This window comes from Octopus bimaculoides, chromosome 21 (assembly GCF_046866305.1).
Source record: "Octopus bimaculoides isolate indiv1 chromosome 21, ASM4686630v1, whole genome shotgun sequence".
NCBI lineage: Eukaryota > Metazoa > Mollusca > Cephalopoda > Octopoda > Octopodidae > Octopus > Octopus bimaculoides.
Genome location: NC_142948.1, coordinates 3113017 through 3136930, shown reverse-complemented (window position 1 = coordinate 3136930; position 23914 = coordinate 3113017). Strand labels below are relative to the sequence as shown.

The following is a 23914-nucleotide window of genomic DNA, read 5'->3' as shown; positions in this document are numbered from 1 at the left end:
CAGAATCACTGAACCTGGAGTTTAACTGTGGTCTATCCATAGCACTTAATCAGCATTACCTGAAACCTCTGGGTCTAATTGACACCACTATCGCTCATAATATACATACATATATATATATATATATATGGTTATTGGAGAAAAGAACAAAAGCTGAATGGCTTAAGCATTGAAGCAGTGTGTGTGTGTGTGTGTGTGTGCATTAGCATGCATGTACATATGTGTAACACTGTGCATGTTAATTTCTATGCACGTATTATGTTTGGGGATTGTATATAGATAAATATAAACCTACACACCCATATATACATGTATGTGTGTAATCAAATACATGTTTGTGTGTACACATGCATAAAAAATCTCAGTCAAATCTTTCTCAGTAAAATTTTTTCAAGCTAATTTGTTTTACATTTTTTTTTTTTTTCCCGGTTGGGAGAACACTTGAGTTGATAGAGTGTATGTTGGGAGTGGGGTATATAAGGGTATAAATAAACTTTGGAGCACAATTATTAAAGGCACGACTATTTATGGTTCAATTATTATAGAGACGGAAGACATAAAAACATATATAGACCTTGGGTCACACCAGAGATGATCTTGGATCAGAACAAATGGGTGGTAATCCTAGATCAGTGGTTCTCAACCATTTTTTGTCTATGGGACTCCTTTGATTCCTTTTTTCATTCTACGACACTCTCATAGCCATTCGATGTTTAAAAGAAAATTCTATTGCATTTTTATAATTTTGATATTGGGAATTTCACAAAAAAATTAGTTTAAATATTTCAAGAGTTGTAGAAATATAATCGATTTACTCCACACAAATTTTAACAACAAAATCTTATATAGACCCCCCGCCCAGGGTCATACGGACCCTGGTAGAGAACCACTAGTCTAGAGGGTAGAATGAGAGATTGTAGGCAGAAGGAGGAGGAGGAGGAGTATTGTAGGCAACATGGAAGAAGAAAGGGATTAGCAACAAGGGTTACTGAGAAAAAAAAGTGGGGACAGAATTGAAAGGTGATAGAGGTTTAGAAGAAAACTACCCCTCGGTTCTTCTGCCTACAAAGAAAGGAGCTTACAGTAAATCACTAATGTAATCCATTTAATATCAATCCGTCTGAGACTACCCTTGCTCAATGATGTGAACTTCATATTTTAAAGGGATCTAAATTAACTGAAAGAGGAATATGTTAATGAAAGGATTAAGTAGGAGTTGTTAAGTGGGCCCTTAACACGCACGACTTTTGGAAACATTTCTTCATGCTCAGAATTGCTGAAGCATGGAATAAACTACGCACATCAGTTGTTAGCTGTCAGGACATTACATCATTCAAAACTATCAGCATCATCCTCATCCTCATCATCATCACATTAGCATCCATATTTCATGTTGGCATGAGTTAGACAGTTTGACTGGAACTGGTAAGCCAGAGAGCTGCACCAGGCTCCAGTCTGTCCTGGTTTGGTTTCTATGGCTGGATGCCCTTTCTAACGCCAACCACAGAGTGTACCAGGTGCCTCTAACATATCACCAGCACAGGTGCCTCTAATGCATCACCAGCACCGATGCCTCTAACACGTCACTGGCACCGATGCCTCTAACATATCACCACCACAGGTTTCTCACCACCACAGGTTTCTCACCACCACAGGTTTCTCACCACCACAGGTGTCTCACCACCACAGGTGTCTCACCACCACAGGTTTCTCACCACCACAGGTGTCTCTAATATTTCGCCCAGCATGGATATCTTTAACATATCACCAGCTCACCTGTCATTTACATGACCTGAAATTCACCAATAATAGACTTGATGTCTCCACTTATTTTTTTAAATGATTCTTTTACTGTGCATTTCAAGTGTATTATTCTATGTACTCAAGGTGGTGAGCTGGCAGAATCGTTAGCACACCGGGCAAACTGCTTTAGTGGTATTTCATCTGTCTTTACAGTCTGAGTTCAAATTCCGCCGAGGTCGACTTTGCTTTCATCCTTTCAGAGTCGATAAATTAAGTACCAGTTGCGTACTGGGTTGATTTAATCGACTGACCCCCCCCCCCCCAAAAAAAAATTTTAGGCCTTGTGCCTAGAGTAGAAAAGATTATTCTTATGTACAGTTCATGCATTCTTGGCTATTATTTCTGCTGGTTTGTAGTGCACTTGAGTGCTGTATACAATAAGTTCATTATTACTTACTTTCATTTTTAAATCTGTCTCCTTGACAACCTCTTTAACCCTTTTAATATCAACCTCCCTCAGACTATCCCTAGTTCTATAATACAAACCTCTTGTTGATCTAAATCTGGGGTTCTCAACCATTTTTATCCATGGACCCCTTTTGATTACTATTTTATCCTGGTGGACCCCCACAGCCATTTGAGGTTTCAAAATTCCTATTTTGTTTCGCACACATTAACTTGTCATAGGCTGATGTAAAATGTTTGAGAAAGAAGCTGTTTCTTCCAATATATATATATCAATACCTACATTTAAATACTATTGTGAATCTCCAATTCACTATTTTATTGTGTGGACCCCACAAAATCTGGTTAATATAAAGATCTTCACCCATTAACAAAAACAAAACAAAAAACCCCAGCCTGCTGGGTGTTAACAACTGTGTAGAAAACAAATATGACAAAAAAAATTTGCGCCAACAAACCTGGGGTGGGGGGAGAGGGCTAAAACAGATTTTTAAAAAAAGTGTAACACGTGTTCATTGTGTTATCACAGTCTTGTGAGATTTGGCAGTTATTTCTAGCATGTGGATAGCCTGCTTGTAGGCCAAGGCTGTAGAATAGGGACGGGAGTGGATTGGGTGTATATATATAGACATATATGTGTGTATATATATATATATATATATATATATATTGATAGAAAAGGTAAGACAACAAAAGAAAGAAAGAGACCTCGATATTATGTACATAGAGGAATTTATCTGTAAATAATGTGTGACAATTATTCGGTAGCCATGATAACACTCCAAGTTTTGGATGTTGGGGCAGCGTGGGTTTCCGCCCCAACATCTGAAACTCTGAGTTTTATCATGGCTACCGAATAATTGTCACATATTATTTACAGGTATCTCTTACTTTCCTTTCCCCGAGTGTCTAGTAACACAATCTGTATCACGTCCTCACATTGTTGTTTTTTTTTGTCTTTTTCCTTTTTTGAACTTATATATATATATATATTTATATATATATATATATATACACACACACACACACACACATATTTTTTTTTGTTGAACAATTGAAATTTTACAAACAAATTTTACTCAGAATCCTAATCTTTGTATCTTTCTATGCATTTTGCAAATAAAAAAAAAATGTCTGGAAAATGTGAAAAATGAAATGGGGGTACTGAAGTTTTGAAAATGTGATTTTTGACAATTTTTGAAAATAACCAAAAACGTGGGATTCTGTAAAAAAAAATAATAAATATATATCCATTTTACTGAAAGTTATGACGGAAAAATTGGATCGTGTTAATTTTCCGAAAGTTCTCTCCTCACCCACCAGGTTCGTTTGAGCAAATTTTTTTTTTGTCATATTTTTCTACACTGTTGTTAACATCCAGCAGGCTGGGGGCGGTTTTTTGTGAAGATCTTTATATTTATATTTTGTGAAGATCTTTATATTTATATGGACGCTGGTTGAGAACCACTGATCTAAATGAAAAGCTTTTATCAAAATTTTATGTCAATCTATTGTTCCTAACATTAATTTCCAGAATCAAAATACAATGGTGGGTTTTGAAATGATAACCTCTGATAGAAGCCAAAAGCATTTTGATGTTTGAAAACTACGACAATTTGCAATGGGCAAAGAAGAAATTTAACTAAAAAATATATTTACAATAAATAAAAATGAAAAACAAATTTACAAAGTAAATTTCAGATATTTAAAAATTTTTGAAAACCGTTGATACAGTGCCAATAATACATACATAAGTACATGATGTGTACACACACACACACACAAACAAACAAACAAAGAGAAAGTAATAGACAAATAGACAGGTAGACAGGTAGACAGGTGGATATATATGCAAACAGACAGATAGACATAGATAGACAGACAGATTGATAGACAAAAACAGATAGAAAGACTGATAGATATATGGGGAGTTAGATGCATAGGTAGATAGATAGATAGATAAATAGATAGAGAGAAAGGGGGGGGAAGATAGAGTTAAGTAGACAAATAGACAGACAGACATAATCCATGTAAAAGAAGTGAATAACACGGAACCTCATTCATACACATCCACACATCCACATGCATTCACACCATTTAAAAATGATCCTAAATCTCTTCAAGTAGATGAATCAAGGCTTGTAAAGGTGAGTAGAGGGTTGTAAGGAAAGTGGGTTCTGTTATTTACATAAGACATAGGTGTCCAGTGAGTGTGACAACATGAACAATGAACAAAGGAGAAATATTGGTTTCACTCACATACGATGGAAACGGCTGAGACCAATGACGGTGTAAATATGAAAAAGAAACATTGTGTGGTTCTCCTGCTTTTACAAGTAGACGAGTGAAGATTGTCCCACTTATATAGGATGAGTGTAGATTATGAGTGTCACTCACATGATGTAATTTATAAGGGTGTGTCAGTCACTTAAGTGTGTTAAGTAGATTTACGTCAAGGACAGGAAGTGGAGTAGTGATTTCCTGACATGTGCTTAGGGACACAAAAAGCACATTAGAATCAACGTTGACATCCTAAATACATGGTAAAGTCTAGGAATAAACTTTGAAATATCCATATTAAACAAATGTAAATTGTCTAATGTGGAATTCTCTAAAGACCATTCATTTTATGTCTGTTTTTGTATGCTTACATGCATTAGATGAATATATTTGAGGGATTGTCCTTCTGGCACTAACACTTAGCCTGGGTTTTCAAGTAAGGGATCCCTTATTTAAAGGTAACAGGATGAACTGACAAAAGAAAATGGCAACTCTGACTATTGCACTTTCATACGAATGTAAACAAGCACACACACACACACACACACACAGGTGCAGGTATGGGTGTGTGGCCAAGAAGTCTGCTTCCCAACTATGTGTGATCTTGGCACCTTCTTGTGATTGTATCTGAACTATTAGAGTTATTATCACAATTTATCCAGTACAACCTTTAAACAAGTAAATAATATTTTCCTAAAGAATAGATCCACTTATTTCAGTTAGTGACTTATTCACAAATATGCCAACACTAGCGCCCCTGAGGGTAATATTCACTGGGAACACGCAAAAGCCTTTTTCAGAGTTATTTACTTTGAATTGTTATTACCTCATGTCTGATTAGCCAGTTATTACATAATATGCTTCACAATTTTGGTATACATACCTTATTGGTATTTCCTCCTATGTTCTATATACTCTGGGAATGCATTAAAGCCCTTTTCAGGGCTATTTTATTTGAATTCTTACTATCAGGTAACTAATTTCATGTTATTACATAACTGACTTCACAATTTGGGTATTCATAACTTATTAGGAATTCCTAAAAACAAGATCCTGTGTAAGACACTGTGGTACTCTCCGTAAATGCACAAAAACCGTTTTAAGGGCTACATACTTTGTATTGTTATTGGATTAGCATAAAAATTATGAGAACAGAACCAAGAGATAAGCCCCGCTTTCCCGGGAATTACCTGGTACATCAGCTTATATATATATATATATATATATATATATATATATATATATATATATATATGAATGAGTGTACAATATAAAGGAAGGATCCAGGGGAATAATTACAAGGTAGCTAAATGTTGCTTAAGTGTCCTAGGAAACAATGCACACACTTATGTGGGATTTGAACCTGGAGACAACCAAAACATATTTAGGAGGAAAATAGGTAAAATAGAAAAAGGAGACAAATGCTCAAGATGTTATTAAATCATTTGTATCTTTTTATCTCCTACACATGTTTCGCTGGATGCATCCAAAATACATCCAACAGGATGAATAATGATCACCTATGCATCAATCTCTTCATGGAGGATATAAATAATAGTACTCATCAAATAGACATTTTAACAAATATATGAAGCCCCAGGAAATGCAACGTATATATATATATACATATACATATATGTATATATATATATATATATATGTATACATGTCTCTTAAAGGATAGAGCTCAAAATCAATGCATTGAAGATACTTTATTGCAGCAACAATTATAATAACAGAAACAACCACAATAAGCCAAACCTATGCACATTTCAATAGGGTATCCCGGAAAAATAAACCACATCATAAGATGTCTCGTAAAATATTGTAACAAATTACAACATATTACAAATATTACAAATTTCTGGATACTCCATCTCATCAGGGTCGCATTATTGCCATCACCAATACTATTATTAGCAAAACACACACATCATCCAAGAGGGTGAAAGAATAATCGACGGCACGCAACCTACCATCGTTATTTTCTTACAGAATGTAAACAAACCAGTCAACCGAAATCCAGCGACGTACACCGCCCGGTTTACAGCGTAAAAATCCCTTGCCAAAAATTCATCCCCCATGTACATCAAGATTTCCTATCGGATCTTCCTATAACGATAGTGTATTAATTAATTCATTAATTATACCCGCCCACGCCCACGCACCGCACACCACCACCCACATGCCCACACCTACACCCACACACACATATACCTATACTTAGATACACACACCAATATATATTTATATGTATTTTTTATGTATAACCATACACACAAACACATATATACACTCACATATGCATGCATATACATATACACACATACAGATACACATGCACCCACATAAACGCGCACAGATACACACACACATTTACATATATACGCATACATACTCACATACACACATGCGTACATATGTACATACATACATATAGCTATACCTCCATATATACATCGATACATATGCACATACACACACACAAGCTTATATATGTTTACATGTACACACATACACATACGTCTCCATACACACATATATACATATATACACACATACACTCTCACGTGTCTCCACATGTATACCTACACCCATATACATATACACTCATATAGTTGCGCCACAGACCTAATTCCAGTAAGATATATAGAGATGAATATACCTCTTCCTTAATTTCGAACTTGTGCCTATACACATTCCGGTAATTCCTATTTATAAAATGCATACGTATGTCTATACATATGTAGACATCTGTAAGCTTTAAACGTTATTTTATTAACTAGGTGACCCTTGGAAAAAAGTATGGAAAATAATTCCAAGTTACATAACGAACAAGTACTTTTACCCTTGTCGTACGGCATCGATTTGCCTACTAACAACCATTCAAAGGAGTAATCCTTTTTCTCATCTTTCAATTTCCAAACTAAATTACTAAGCGCCGTACTATATTGCTTACTCCTATCCCTAAAGGATGAGTAATGATTAGAAATTCGTTTCGAGACCTCAAGTGACGAAGCCCCGATATAACTCCAAATCTTATCCGTTATAACATTACACCTATAGACAATGTTTTTAGTTTTAGCATTTGCACTAAGGAATCTTATTCTATTAGGGTTATCTTCAGATATTTCTATTAGTTTATTACCAAAGTTAGTGGTATTATCCATATCCTTTTGGTCTTGACTAACATCTCGACCATTGCCTGTATTATTATTATTATTATTACCCTCTGTGTTTATGTCAACAGAACTATGACTAGAGTTTGAGGATAAAAGTTATGAGCGGCGATAATTTGGGTCAAATTCTTGGTGTTTGAAAATCCGAACCTTACCTTATGCTCGTTAATAACCTTATAGTAGAGCGAGTTAATTGGAAAATGTTTCCTAACTACATTCCTGAATAAACTAACTAAATTTGATTTTACTTGCCTCCCATAAGGGACGATGAACCATAGACTATCCTGTTTCCTAGAATAACAACCTACATTATATATATATATATATATATATATATATATATATATATATATATATATATATATATGCAAACACGTACATATACATACACCATGTGTTTAGATAAACATATTTTTTACTAATATTACATATCACATATAAACACACACACACATTGATATATACATACATATGCACATAAATACATACATGCATAAGCAAACCCATATATATACATGCACACACACACATACAAACATACAAATATATATGTATATATATATATATATATATATATATATATACATATACATACATATACGTACATACATATACGTACATACATATACCCATACAAACACATATTTCCATATATACATATATATATACGTCCACGTGTAGGACGCATATATGCACGTACATACATACACATCAACACGTGACTATACGTACATATGTATACACATACGTATATATACATATATATACACACACGCACATATATATAAATATATACACATATATATACATACACATATATATATATACACACATATACATATACGCACGTATATACACACATATACAAACACATCTACACACATTCATATACTCACAACACATACATATATACATATATGCTAACATTAATAGACGTATACAACAACGTACTTACACACATAAGCGCACTTACACATCCATGTACAGGAGCATACACAACCCAGAAAAAATTCTCGATACACCCAGACATATACGTACATACCCTGACACATGCTTAGATAAGCACATACACACATATATGTAGACTAACATGGTATACATACATACAGGGTCAAAACTAGATATACACGCGTATACATATATGGAAAGCCATGTATTGAAGGGAACGCTAAAATGTGAAAATGCCGTTAAGGAAATATATTTCGAGATGAGGAGAAAGTATAGATAAATAGGGACGGGGGAAAGATAAAACAAAGAAAAAAGAGAGAGAAGGGAAATGATCGGGCAAGATTGGATGGATAGAGGATGGGAAGAAAGACTGACTGGAGGAATAAAGGTTGGATAAATAATAAAGAAAAAAATAAAGGATAATTTGCAGAAATTATTGTTAGGTGAGGGATAGATACTATTTGAAAAAAGCGAAGGAGTGCTTTGTTTTTTGTTTGTTTTTTTTTCGATGTTTACACGGTTAATTATCTAAATAATACCCAATTCTATCAAAAAAATCCATATTCCTTACCTTCATAAGCCTAAAAAATAAACAGTCCAAGGGAAGTAACTGTGCTTCCCCTTCATTTTTACATCCTTTTAAAAGTAACGCCAGGTTTTTTAGTAATAAATCTTGCATAGAATCACGCAACCCTAATAAAAAAATATTTGGTTGATTATTCCATACGGTAAACAAGTAAAAGAGTAACCTTCCCTTCTTATTTCGTCAAGCTATAGAAAGGAACTTCCCTATTAAATCAAGGTACCACTCAACTTTGACAAACGATGCTGGTGTGTTTACATCCCCGTAACTTATCTGTTCGGCAAAAGAGACCGATAGAATAAGTACAAGGCTTACAAAGAAAAAGTCCTGGGGTTGATTTGTTCGACTAAAGGTAGTGCTCCAGTATGACCGCAGTCAAATGGCTGAAACAAATAAAAGAATAACCGGAAATGGCTCTGACACAAATCCACCAATTAATAGAAAAGAAGATTAGCCCATTAGCGTTTGGTTTACTCTGTGATGTTTACTTATGCAAATTGTTTTCAATTAATCAATGCCTTATGTGACTGCTTCAAGTTTTCCATGATGTGATCATTTGTATTTAGAACGACATTGTAGGGTAGGTGAAAGAGGCTGGATCTGGCCAGTTTGAACATAAAATAGGTAGAATATTGGCGTCAGTCATGTTGGTTTAAATGCTGAAGCAGTGGATCTCAGCTGGGGTCCACATGGCCCCATGGAGATCGACAGTAGATTTTGCTTTTAGAATTCATGTGCAATAAACTGGTTGCACATCTATTATTCTTTATTTGTTTACTTGTTCCAGTCATTTAACTGCAGCCATGCTGGAGCACCACCTTAAGGGGTTTTAATCAAATAAATTGCCCCCAGGACTTATTCTTTGTAAGCCAGGTACTACTTATTTTATCGGTCTTTTTTGCCAGACTGCTACATTATGAGGACATAAACACCAATATCAGTTGTCAAGGCATGGTGGAGGGGGACAAACATATATATATATATATGACAGACTTCTTTCAGTTTCCATCTCCCAAATCCACTCACAAGGCTTTGATCATCCCAAGGCTATAACAGAAGACACTTGCCCAAGGTGCCACACAGTAAGACTGAACCCAGAACCAGGTGGTTGAGAAGTAAGCTTCTTACCACTGGAACTTTCCATTAGTTTTTCACAGATAACAAATCTGTCGAGTGATGAATATGAATAAAAGATCAGTTGTAAATGTAAGTGCTGGATTGGACCGGATTGCCCAGCATGTTCTCTCCACCAACCAGAGTCCAATGTGGGGGGCCATGAATCTGAGCTTGAATCTAACTGGTTTGATGAGCCTATTCTGCTACGCTGGCTTGACATGGCTTGGCAGAGGGGTGCATTTAAAAAAAAATTTTTTATTCATACTCAGGAGTACTTAAGTCATTACATCGACCCCAGTACTCAACTGCGATATGAATAGGAAGCAAACTTAGCCACACAATCATGCCTGTGCCCTCCTCTATATCAATCAGAGTTGTTGTGGCTTTTTTTACCCCAGATACCTTTTCAACTTTCTTCTGTAATAAACAGTTTACTAAACTGATCTAAAACAAAAAACAAACCCAGTAATTACACCTGTATTAGTGCCTACAGACTATGATATTCTAGCAAAGCAAGTGAGAATAGACACTAAAAATGAGTTTGATACAGGTTTGAGAAACTGATGGGTGTCTAGTAAATAAATTCCAGATCTGCAATTCCTGGGCTAAAAAAACATGAACCCATCAGAAAAACAAGGATGTGAAGCCAATGACAATTCTAGAATAAAAGGGTACCATCCATAATGAATATGCCATGTGTAGGTAATAGTAGTAAATATGCCATATACAAACAACTGTAGTAAATATGCTATAGGTAGGCAATTTTAGCAAATATGTATACAGCTGCAGTAAATATGCCATATGTAGGCAACTGTAGTAAATACACCATGTGTTGGCAATTGTGGTGAAGATACCATATTTAGACAATTGTGGTAAATATACCACATGTAGGCAATTGGACTAAAAGATTTAACTAGAACCTGTAAGTCAAACTCTAACATAATGTATTTTAAACAAAAACAAATGGAGAAATTGTATATAAAGCTCCCAGTTGGAAAAATAATGCGTTGTGTGAGAGATAAGCCCAGTCATTCAGTGAAATACAATACCTGCTGCCAATGATTCAAAGACTGGAATAGATATCATCAATTTAATGGCATAACATTTTCTAGTTAACAAGTTAGCTAAATTGATGAATTCATTTGACTGGAATTACTTTTCAGATTTTCTTTTTTTTTTTTTTTCTTTAACAAACATCTACTACGAAGAAATACAGATTTCTAAATGAAGTTTACCTAAAAAGTAAAGGAATTGTAATACAAGGTGACTTAAAAAAAGAAGAAATACTTCGTAATTTTCAGCAGAGAGTGCAGAAGAGCAAAAGTCTAACCTACAATTCAACTCTTGATTAGAAAAGCAATGGAGAACCATGCAAAAGAGTACTCATGCCATTACAAAAGAAGAAAAACAATAATAACAATAATAATCTTTCTGTCAAAGGGATCTAAGATTAAATTTGAAATAAGCAACTAAAAGGCAACTGGATTTCTAGAGGTGTAAACTTTAAAAACAGCTATAATCTAAGATAAAGGGAAGCAAGTGAGTCACTAGATGAGCAGCAATAGCAGACTAGTGTTAAGATGGACTAAACTAATCATCAGACAGATATACTATACCATTAGCAACAAGCGCTTTTTTTAAAATTATTATTTATTTGCTAAAGCACGGAAAAATGTTCATTTAACAAAGTCAGTCGGGAAAACTGAAAAGACAAATTAAAAAATAAAAAGAAAATATGTATTGAACAATATTGATAGACTGACAGGAGAAAAATGAATAGATAAATAGAGATTATCAACATGGTGTAGTATTTAGAACAAGCTTGACTAAGTTGCAGTTTCATGTGATAGAAAAATACAGGAAAAAAAAAAAATCATTGAAAAATGAAAAAAAACACTGGAAGAGTCATAACACTAGAAGCTTCGTTAAACAAACAGAAATAATTCAAGAATAGAACCGCTGAATAATCAAGAATCAAACCTAGTCTAACTACATTTTGGTTCTTCTTTTGGTGTTATGCCATATAGCAGACACTTTTGAGTGTCATTTTATCATTGGTTCTTTTTACATACAGACTGCTGCCATCTTTACATTAGATCTTTTGATATTATCATCATTTAACATCCGTTTTCGATGCTGGCAAGGGTTGGGCAATTTGACAGGAACTGCCAAGCTGGAAGGCTACACCTAGCCAGGGGGATAACTAAATCGTTAGCCCCCTGAACAAAATGCTTAGAGGCATTTCATCTTTCTTAATTGAGTTCATTTTCTGCTGTGGTCGACTTTGCCTTTCAACTTTTTGGGGTCACTAAAATAAATACCAGTTGAGCACAGGGATCACTGGAATTAACTTACCCTCCCACTTGAATTTGTTGACCCTATACTAAAATTTGAAATCATTATTAAGCTATTAATCTCTAGATTAAGTCAGCAAGCTGGCAGAATCATTAGCACCCTGGACAAAATGCTTAGTGGTGTTTCATCCATCTTTACATCCTGAGTTCAAATTCCACCAAGGTTGACTTTGCATATCATTTTTTTGGAGTCTATGAAATACCAGTCAAGTACTGGGGTCAATGTAATTGACTAAATCCCTCCCCCAAAATTTCAGGCTTTGTACCTATAGTAGGAAGGATTATTTGGTGAGCTAGCAGCGTTATTAGTGCACCAGACAAAATGCTAAGCATCATTTCTTCTGGTTCTTTATGTTATGAGTTCAAATATCTTCAAAGTCAACTTTGCCTTTCATCCTTTCAGGATTGATAAGATGAAGTACCATTTAACCCTTTTGACATCAACCCACCTGAAACCGCCTCTGGCTCTGTAGAACAAATGTCTTGTTTTCAAAAGTTTTGAATTAATATCTTCCACCAAAACCTTAGTCACAATTTATGTTCCTAACACTAGCTTAATGATAACTAAGTTATTTTACTAAATTCTTTGTTATATTTAAAATTAATTGAAAGGAAACACAGAGCATCTCAACAGAAATACAGTAACAAAAGGGTTAAAGTAATTGACTTGCTCCCAACCCTCAAAACTGCTAACTATGTACTAGTGTTTGAAACCATTATTATTATTATTATTATTATTATTATTATTATTATTATTATTAAAGCAGCTAAAGGTGACAAAGTGACAGAATCATCAGCATGCCAGGCAATATGCTTAGCAGCATTTCATGTCTTTATGTTCTGAGTTCAAATTCCTCTGAAGCCAGCTTTGACTCTCATCCTTTTGGGATCAATGAAAAAAGTAGCAGTTGAGCACTGGATCAATACAACCAATTAGCCTCCTCTCTCCAAAATTTCAGGCCTTGTGCCTATAGTAGGAAGGATCGTTAAGGCAGTAGTTAGCTGACTGAATCGTTAGCAAATCAGACAAAATGCCTGGTGACATTTCTCCTGATTCTTTATGTTCTCAGTTCAAATGCTGCTGAGACCGACTTTACTTTCCGTCTTTTCCAGGTCAAGAAAATAAAGAACCAGTCAATGCAATCTACTTGCACCTTGTTCTCAAAGTTGCTGACTTCATACCAAAATTAGAAAGAATTATTGGTCTCCCTACTTACATGTAGTGTCTATATATTTAGTCGTGTCAAAAGGACCAATGAAAAGATAGCAGTCTATACATGACCAACTGAAAAGAGCCAAAGAAAAACAATGACATTTGAAGTGTTTGGGTACAAGGATAACAAATGAAAAAACAACATTTCTACTTAGTTTTCTACTCAGAACCATTACTACATATCTAGCAAAACTTCTCAAAACCATGCTTTTTGCTTCCAACCTTCATTCAAATTCTGTCCAAGTCTAAGTTGGGCTTCAGCTATGTGTGAGCCTACAAAGAACATAACTTGTAGAAAGAATCATTTCAGCTTATATTTTTTTCTATTTTTTAAAAATTTTTTCATGAAATTTTAAAAATTCAAAGCAGATACATTTTCTTCTGCAAAAATTTTTCCAAAAATTTTCAATTTAATGTTTTTAATTCACATGATATATTTGAAAAACAATCTTTGCTATTTTACTAATACATCATTTCAAAAACAAAAACATATTAATCTGAATCTAAGAACTCAAAGAATGCAGACTAAAACTCACCCAAATTCACAGACTCTTTTAAAATAAGCAAGATCTTATATGTCCTTCAATTAGGTGTATGTAAGAGGGTTTCACAATAATGTACCAGCTCCAGCATTTGATGCGGCCGGAAAAAAAACTGCCAAACTTGCTATTTTCAATTTGGTGTTCATGCCTACTATCCTCACCTATTCTGTTATTCTTTTACTTGTTTCAGTCATTTGACTGTGGCCATGCTGGAGCACAGCCTTTAGTCGAGTAAATCAACCCCAGGACTTATTCTTTGTCAGCCTAATACTTATTCTATCAGCCTTTTTTGCCGAACCGCTAAGTTACGGGGATGTAAACACACCAGCATCAGTTGTCAAGCAATGTTGGCAGGACAAACACAGACACACAAACATACACACACACACACACATACACACATATATATGGGCTTCTTTCAGTTTCCATCTACCAAATCCACTCACAAGGCTTTGGTCAGCCCGAGGCTATAGTAGAAGACACTTGCCGAAGGTGCCATGCAGTGGGACTGAACCCGGAACAATGTGGTTGGTAAACAAGTTACTTACCACACAGCCATTCCTGTACCGATATATATGATGATTGATATATTCATATCATCATTTAATGTCCATTCTACATGTTCGCATGCATTGGATGGTTTGACAGGAGCTGGCCAGTTACGGCCAGTTTTGTCTGTTTTGGCATGGTTTCTATGGTTGGACACCCTTTCTTATGCCAACCACTTTACAGAGTGCACTGGGTGCTTTTAACATGGTACCAGCATAGGTGCTTTTACATGGCACCATTCTTAGAAAGTACTCATTGATTAAGCAAACTTGGTTAACCATATCAATCCATCAGATACCAATAAATTCAAATCGAATTAACATCCCAAGTAATTCCTTGCATATGATAAGTAACTCCAAATACTGTTTAAAAGAATTTCAAGAAATCCAGAGTATACAACAACATGAACTTGAATGGAGAAATCAGATTTTATTTGATGATTATACATACCAATGATCATTTTTCTATTGTGTCAGCATATTTAAATAAATAAAAATACAAAATATCTGAAAATATATTTATTTTTTCCTTGTCTGCTGACATCATTATACGTTTAAATACTAACCTGCTTTTCCTTAGAATATTATATTTCTTCTCAACATTCTTTCCAAATGCCTTCAGTTCATTTTAAATGTAACCCATTTGGAATTACTTTGATAATGTTAGTTCAGCATTAACTTTTGGATATTTTGAAATGACTGAGAATATATCTAAATATCTTGAAACAATAGAAACAATCACTGGTATTCTTTGGTGGAATTATTTAATAAAGATATAACTTCTCCATTCTGGCTCATGTCATTATATATACACACACACACATGTATATATATAGAACAAACAGTGAGGGATTATCAATCTGGGGAAAATACTTCATAAGCTCTCTGTTGGCACACCAGGCTAATAATATTACTTAAATTTTAAGGCGGTAAGCTGGCAGAAACGTTAGTATGCCAGGCAAAATGCTTAGCAGTATTTCATGGCTTATAAATACTTTCCACGCTGCAATTGTTTTTCTTTCAGCACACAATCTCAGATCAGGTCGCTTGCTATGCAAGTACATCTCCGATATATAAGAAACAAGTTAGAAATAATGGTCATTACATATTTTTCCTTTGTTGGAGCAAATTTGGCTTACAGCTGTTTCCAGTAGTCATTATAGGTACGTTATTGATAGGTTTACTCAAATTGGTCTATTGATCAAGTGAGGAAAATTGGATGACCTAAGAAAATTAATGTTACTTTCGTCAGAGCCATTTCTGGTTATTCTTTTATCCTTTTATTTTTTTACTTGTTTCAGTCATTTGCCTGTTTTTAGTGTTGAATTGTAAATGGAGATGAAAAATGGATCTATTTTCATAATCCTAATAAGAGAAACCAATGGATTTGCTCTGGTAGGATTCAGAATCTGCCATCAAACAAGGGTGGTTTGAACAGAAGGTCGTGTTTTGTGATGGTGGAATTTCAGGGATTTTGCACTTTGAGCTTGTTTCAGATGGTCATACTGTGAACTCTAACCTTTATGCTCAACGAAAGCCTGCTACCCAGCATTGGTCAACTGAAGATGTGCACTCTTACAGCATGACAATGGCCCCAGCAATGTGAGCAAGTGAAAACTTGAGGAATTTGAGGCGGGAACTGCTGCCTCACCCTGCCTTCAGTCCAGACTTTGCACCATCAAATTACCTCCCACCTTTTCTGAGCCATGGCTTATTTCCTGCATGGAGGTTCGACAATGTGGATGAGGTTGAAAATGGGTGCAAGGAGTTTATTTGCCTCTGAACCAACCAAATAGTAAAAACATGGAATTGAGCTTCTAGCACAACATTGGCAACAGACATCAGAATACAAATATTCTGATGAATAGACACTTTACGTATGTAATTTGTTTGAACTTTTAATTAAAGCTCGGAATACAAAAAAACTTTTGACTCAATCAGCTATTTGTACACACACACACACACACACACACACGCGTGTGTGGGTATGTATGTAGTACTTGTATGTAATATATCTCGTTGGTGAAGAGATAAAACTCGAGATATGGTCTTATAGCTGAAAACTTTAAAATCAAGTCGCTACAATCTGCTAAAATTTATGTTAAAACGTAACTAAGAGACTGAACAACAAATTTATATATTGTTTTAACAGCAGTTAGATATGCGTTGTCTTACTAAATTGATTAAAAGAAAAAGAAAAAAACCACATGCGACATCTGTCGTTAATCAACATCATCACCTTAATAGCAATTGCTTTTCAAAACTGACAGCAATTAGAAGGATTTGCATCAACAAATCTTGCCCTAGGCACATGCATGGCTGTGTGGTTAAGAAATTTGTTTTGCAACCATGCAGTTTCAGGTTCAGTCCCACCAAGCAGCACTTTGAGCAAAGTGTCTTCTATTACAGCTGTGTGTGTGTGTGTGTGTGTGTGTGTGTGTGTGTGTGCATGCGTGCATGCGTGTGTGTGTGTGGTCATTTAACCATGGTTTTCCATGCTGGCATGAGTTGGATAAAAAGTGGCCAGCAAGCCACAGCTCTGTGCCTCTCAAATACCAGCCGAGCACTCAATCCATTGAGCTAAACAGCTCCTGTGTGTGTGTGTGTACATTCAAATTCAAAATGGCTGAAGACTAGCATCAAACTTGAAACTCAACCGTATCAATAAATTCCCCCAAACTATGATGGTCTTTGGGTATGTCTCCAGTAAGAGTGATGTCATGCCAGCCCACATCTTTGAATAAGGCCTTAGGCTTAATTCAGATGGCCATGTGTAGCTGCTGAAGACTGGTCAAACCCTGGCTGGGAAGGGTTGCTACCGGAAGGCCACATGTGTGGCAGCAGGATTCAGCCCCTTGCCATACTCTTGGAAAGAGCCAGATGTGGTTGCTGGACAATTTCTACAATTTCACCAGCTCTTCTTTCTGGTCTCCTAATTCCCCCAATTGTACCCATGGATTTTTATATAGGGGCACAGTTGAGAAACCCAACTAACCACTCTGCCTGCAACACCAAGACCAAACTGGTGGATAAGGTCAAGGAAGTGTTTGATGATCTTCCAAGGGACACAGCAAGGAATGCATGTGCAGGTCCTGGAGGCATCTTGAGGCCATGGTGGAAGCTAAGGGTGACTACTTTGATTAAAATGTTATCACCCAGCCATAATCCAGTTGACATTTTTTGATTTAAAAAAAAAAAAACCTTTTATTTTTAGATGGGATATTGTGTTTTTTATTTTCCTTTTATATAAATGTCAAATTTAGCCCAAATACCCTGTATTTGTATGTGCACATATATATGTATGTATGTGTACACACATGCACATATATATACACACACACACACACACACATATACGTGTGTGTGGTTGTGTGTGTATGTACATACAAACACATTTAATAACAGTTTGACTCAGCTCCACATGACTGAAGTTTTCATGAACATGTAGGAAACGCCCATCTCATTAGAAGCTAGGAATAGATCAGGAGTTTTGAGAGAAATTCCAGAAGGCCTCTAGGTGTTAAGTGTCTATTCGTTAGCTAAGGTTACATTGTTTTAATGCTAACAAAGAAACACCAGCTATTTTCTTCGTTTTGTTTTGTTGTTTTTTTTTTTTAGTTTTAGTCCCACATGTTTGGACAGGTTGTCGACAGGGTGCTGAGTTGAACTGCTTTTAAAAATATATGTAACTCCTATCAAGTGTGTTTAGTGCTAGTTTCTTCTGTTTATTCACTTGTGTGTGTGTGTGTGTGTAAATTAAATCAGCTTGGATATGACAGTTGGAGACAGACAGAGGTGCAGCAGAATTCAGCTGGTATTCATTTACAACAGCTAGACTTGAGCAACATGAAATAACATGCTTTGCTCCATGACAAAACACATCACCCAGTCCAGGAGCCAAAACCTTGACCCTAGCCACTAAGCCACAGAATTTCATATATTATATACACACTTTGTGTGTGTGTGTGTGTGTGTGTGTGTGTATGTATAATATAACCTACCTATTTTAAAGTGATCTATACACACATACAAGTATGTATGTATGTATATATATATATATATATATATATATATATAGAGAGAGAGAGAGAGAGAGAGATGAAGTGGTGCTGAAAAGTTCCTGGCTTTGGGTAAAAAAAAATGAAAGAAGATCAGTTAATTATGATTTTATTCAACACATTCTCCTCTCAGACTCACACACTTGTTGCAACAACCCTTCACTTTTCCTAAGCCCTGTAAAAGAACTCAGAAGGTTGGGCCTTTCGCAATACCCTCAAAGCTAGGAATCTTTCACCACCACCACCCTTGTATATGCACACACACACATATGTACACACATACATAACAGATCAACGAGCTTTTGCACCATCTAAACATCACAAGACTTTGGTCAACCTCAAACAATGGTAGAAGATTGCTATAGTGTTTTCCAGCTTTTGAGTAGGGGACGGGGCTTTATCAGTCTATATATGTCCTATATTTCTTAAAATGGTTTATATATGTCACTATTGTGTTTTCAGTGTTTCATATAAACCTATTTTTTATATAACATCCATCACATTCATTATATTTTTTTTTTTCATATATGTACACATGACTGTCACAATGATCGTCCTTCATATAAACACATTTGCATACAAACATTACATTATATTATATATACATAAATATTAGTAGAGTGTTTTGATTTTATGTTATTTTATACTTTTCAAGCATCTGAAGTTTATTTAACAGCATTTTCACAAATACATCAATTTACATTATTTTCTAAATATATAAATAAATAGAAATAATTTTAAAAAAAGACAAAGAAACATCATGCAGAATCCAACAGCAATTACAATAAACTTCACTCACAAGACAGTCTGATGTTACATACATTTTGAAATGTGTGGTTAAACCTTCGTTTGCTATTACTTTCTATTTTCAAGTATAACAAAATTACTTATCTTATAAAAAATTACAGCCAAATACACGCACACACTCACACACACACACACACTCACACACACACTTTTTTATTCCTTTACATATTTCAGTCATTTGACTGTGGTCATGCTGGAGCGCCACCTTAAAGGGTTTTAGTTGAAGAAATCGACCCCAGGACTAATTCTTTGTAAGCCTAGTATTTACTCTATCAGTTTCTTTTGCCAAACTGCTAAGTTACAGGTACATAAACACAACCAACATTGGTTGTCAACCAATAGTGGGAGACAAACACAGCCACAAAGCCATACATACATATATATATATATATATATATATATATATATATATATGACAGACTTCTTTCAGTTTCTATCTACCAAATCCACTCACAAGGCTTTGACCAGCCTGAGGCTATAGTAGAAGACATTTACCCAAGGTGTCACGCAGTGGGACTGAGCCCAGAACCATGTGGTAACAAAAAGGTTAACAAAAGAAATCATTGTTATATCTTCAGATGGGAGCCATCATAAACAAGATTGTCCCTTTTCTAAATCTAGCTTCACCCCTTTTGGTAACAACCTGCCTGAGACTACCACTTCTTCTATGATCATGTTTTAAAGTGATCTAAATTAAAAACCTTCCATCAAAATTTCACGTTCATTTTGTTAATTTACATTCCAAACACTCGTATCAGAAGGACAATGTTGTTTTGGTAAATTCTTCATTATTTCCACAAGTAAGAGGAACAATGCAGTGTAATTCAACAGAAATACACCAACAAAAGAGTTTAGCCCTGAGCTGGGAATAAACAACAGCAGTAATGCTTATCACAGTTCCGGTGTTCTATTTACAATTTATATTTATCTGTTCAACCCTTTTGATACCAGCCTGCCAGCAACTGCCCCTGGTTCTATAATATAAATTTCCTATTTTAAAGTGATCTAAATTAAAACCTTCTATTAAAGGAAGGTTTTAATTTCATTTTAACTCAGTTTCCAATATAAACTTAATAAAGACAATTATTTTAGTAAATTCCTTAATATTTTCCAAACAAACTAAAACAAAGTATATCAACAGAAATTTGGTAACAAAAGGGTTAAAGTGATGCTAATTATAACCTTTCATTGAACTTTCATGTTATTTTATGTTTTCAGCCTCAGACTGATAATGAGAAAGTTATTTGACTAAATTTGTCGCTATTTTGAAAATTATTTGAAACAAGGACAGTGTATTTCAACTGAAATATGGTAACAAAAGGGTCAACACTCAGATTGAGAAGCAATTAAAGAACAGTAAAGAGAAAAGAGGACATCTGAACAACAAATGTTTAGTTTAAAAAAAACAGTCAATATACAAAGAAGTCGATACTTACTGATGCAGCCTTGAGTTTCAAATCCACCTTGTTTACAAAAAGACAAGATAAACAAATCAATGTCATAACAATTGTTTCAAGTATTACATTAATATTTAAATGGTACATTAGTTTATGTAAAATCACAAAAAAATCAATATACATTTTACCTTTCATTGGTTTCGATCATTAGAATGCAGTCATGCCAGAGCGCAGCCTTTGAAGGTTTAGTCAAACAAATCAATCTCGGTGCTTATCTTTTTTTTAAGCCTGGTACTTGTTCTGTCTCTTTTGTTGAATACCAAGTAACAAAAACAAATTGATATTGGTGGTGGTGAGGAAGAAAACACAAACATACACACACACACACATACAACAGGCTTCTTTTGGTGTCCATCGACCAAATCCACTCACAAGGTTTTTGGTCAGCTTTAGACGTTAGCCCAGACTGAACCCACTGATGTAGAAAATATATATTTCCTCTTTCATCATCTGGTCAAGCTTGCTTGGACATTTTCAACTCATGCACACCATCCATCTCAGTCCTGCATTAGTTGAGAGCAGTCTTTGAGAAAGCATTCCATGTCCCTGCTAAGCAGTTTTTGTGTTTATGTGCCCATAACTTAGCGGTTCAGCAAAAAAGGCAGAGAGAATAAGTGTCAGGCTTAGAAAACAAAATAAATAAATAAATAAATGGGTCGATTCATTCAAGTAAAAATCCTTCAAGGCGGTGCTCCAGCATGGCCACAGTCTAATGACTGAAACAAGTAAAATATAAAATATAAACAAATAACTAACTTAAGTAGAACTAAAGAATGAAAAGCAAATAAGTGTGTACACTTACCTGATAATTAAGACAGCTTCTAGTACAGGACTTCAATAAATCCTTGAGTATCAAGGCAAGGATTCCTTTCTGAGAACACATTTCTGACAGAAAATAAAGAAGTGGTAAAGGCTTTGTGTGAAGAATTTTTGGAAAAATTTTTTGATACAGTCACAACATTTGAAAAGAGATTTTCATAAACTAACTATAAATTATATGAAAACAAAAATATCCTGTGAAAGCACTCACACAAAAGCTTCCTTCCATAAGGTCTGTGTTAATATCTTTGTTTTTGTTCTTTAATGGCTTTATATAATAATACCTAATTTAAAATCTTTTTACAAAATGCATAAATAGACACAAGTGTGGCTGTGCGTTAAGAAGTTTGCTTCCCAACCACATGGTTGCAGGTTCAGTCCCACAGTGTGACACCTTGGGCGAGTGTCTTCTACTATGGCCTCACGCCAAACAAAGTCTTGGGAGTGGATTTGGTAGATGGAAACTGAAAGAAGCCTGTCATGTATACATATATGTGTGTGTCTTTGTGCCTGTGTTTTCCGCCACCAACACTTGACAACCAGGGTTGGTTTGTTTACATCCCCTGTAACTTAACAGTTCAGCAAAAGACACTGATACAATAAGTACTAGGTTTTAAAAAAAAGAGCATTGGGTCTATTCGTTCAACTAAAACCTCTTCAAGATGGTGCCCCAGCATGGCCACAGTCAAATGACTGAAACAAGTAAAAAGATAAAAAAGATGTGTGTGTGTGTGTGTGTGTGTGTGCATGTGCGTGTGTGTGCATGTGTGTGTGTGTGTGTGTGTATATATATATACATATACTAAACTTACTACCCAGCGTTGCCCAGTATAGTATTCAGGGAATTGTTTGCCAGTTTGTAGAATGGGAATTCACGGTACTTATGCATGTATATATATTTAAACTTACTTCTGCTCTTATTTAATTGGAACTATCCAAACAATAGTAATCAATTTACATGAATAGAAGCCTTTTTTTTTTAACAATTTTTATCCTGAAAATCACCTGTTACTTCTGTTATAAAGTGAAAGAGAGGAGAAAGTGAAAGAGAAGAGAAAGTGAAAGATGTATGAACGTGTATATGAAATGGACTTGTGTGTGCATGTGAGAGAGAGAGAGAGAGAGAGATCCACTTATACATACATGAGAACACACATTCATTCACTCACTCAATCTCTCTCTCTCACACACACATATGCACATACAAAAAAAAATGTATGCATATGTATTGATGTATGTACGTATACATGACAACACACCCCTTCACTCACTCTCACTCTCTCTTTCTCTTTTCTCTCTCTTTCATTCACGTCCATTTCATATACACGTACATACATCTTTCCCTTTCTCCTCTCTTTTCACTTTAAAACCTGATCCGGCAATTTTATACCTCTGTAATTATTTCTATCGAAGGCATCACCTTCACCTTTGTAGCAGTTGACTATGGTGCTACTACGCCAGTCATTGGGTATGATTCCTTCATGAACCACCTAATTTACAATATGGGTGACTAGACCATAACCCACACTGCCTGATATTTTAAGCATCTCAGTGGCGATACCTGATGGGCTGGGGGCTTCCCCTGTCTTCATATCCTTAATTGCTTTATCTACTAAGGTACTGTCGATTTGGATGGCTGGTCCCTCAATTGAGTCAACATTTTGCAAACTATCCTCCTCTCATTCATTCTTTCATAATGGCATTTCCAAGCCTCTTTCTTTGCAGAATCATTAAATGCAAGTGCACCAGCATCCATGCAGACACATTTCTCTCCTGTGACATCAGAATTTTCTCTCATATGC

The 23914-nt window shown here is 35.2% G+C and overlaps 1 protein-coding gene across 15 annotated transcripts in view; it reads right to left on the bottom strand.

The window, feature by feature from the left end:
* Nucleotides 1-23914, bottom strand: part of LOC106884127 (divergent protein kinase domain 1A) — a 67390-nt gene that overhangs the window by 24121 nt on the left and 19355 nt on the right. For 7 of the 15 annotated variants that reach the window (XM_089339331.1, XM_089339332.1, XM_089339334.1 and 4 more), the window contains 2 exons: nt 22096-22178; nt 21273-21299 (listed from right to left, as the gene is read on the bottom strand). Coding sequence is in view for 7 of the 15 variants with exons in the window: in XM_089339325.1 (XP_089195451.1) it covers nt 21273-21299; nt 22096-22176 (108 nt within the window). In the remaining 8 variants the exon portion in view is untranslated. Of the gene's footprint in view, nt 1-4467; nt 4555-6464; nt 6588-9186; nt 9208-11930; nt 12017-13885; nt 13954-14103; nt 14155-21272; nt 21300-22095; nt 22179-23914 lie in introns of those variants that run through there. The other 8 variants (XM_089339329.1, XM_089339330.1, XM_089339338.1 and 5 more) reach the window with 6 other exon arrangements.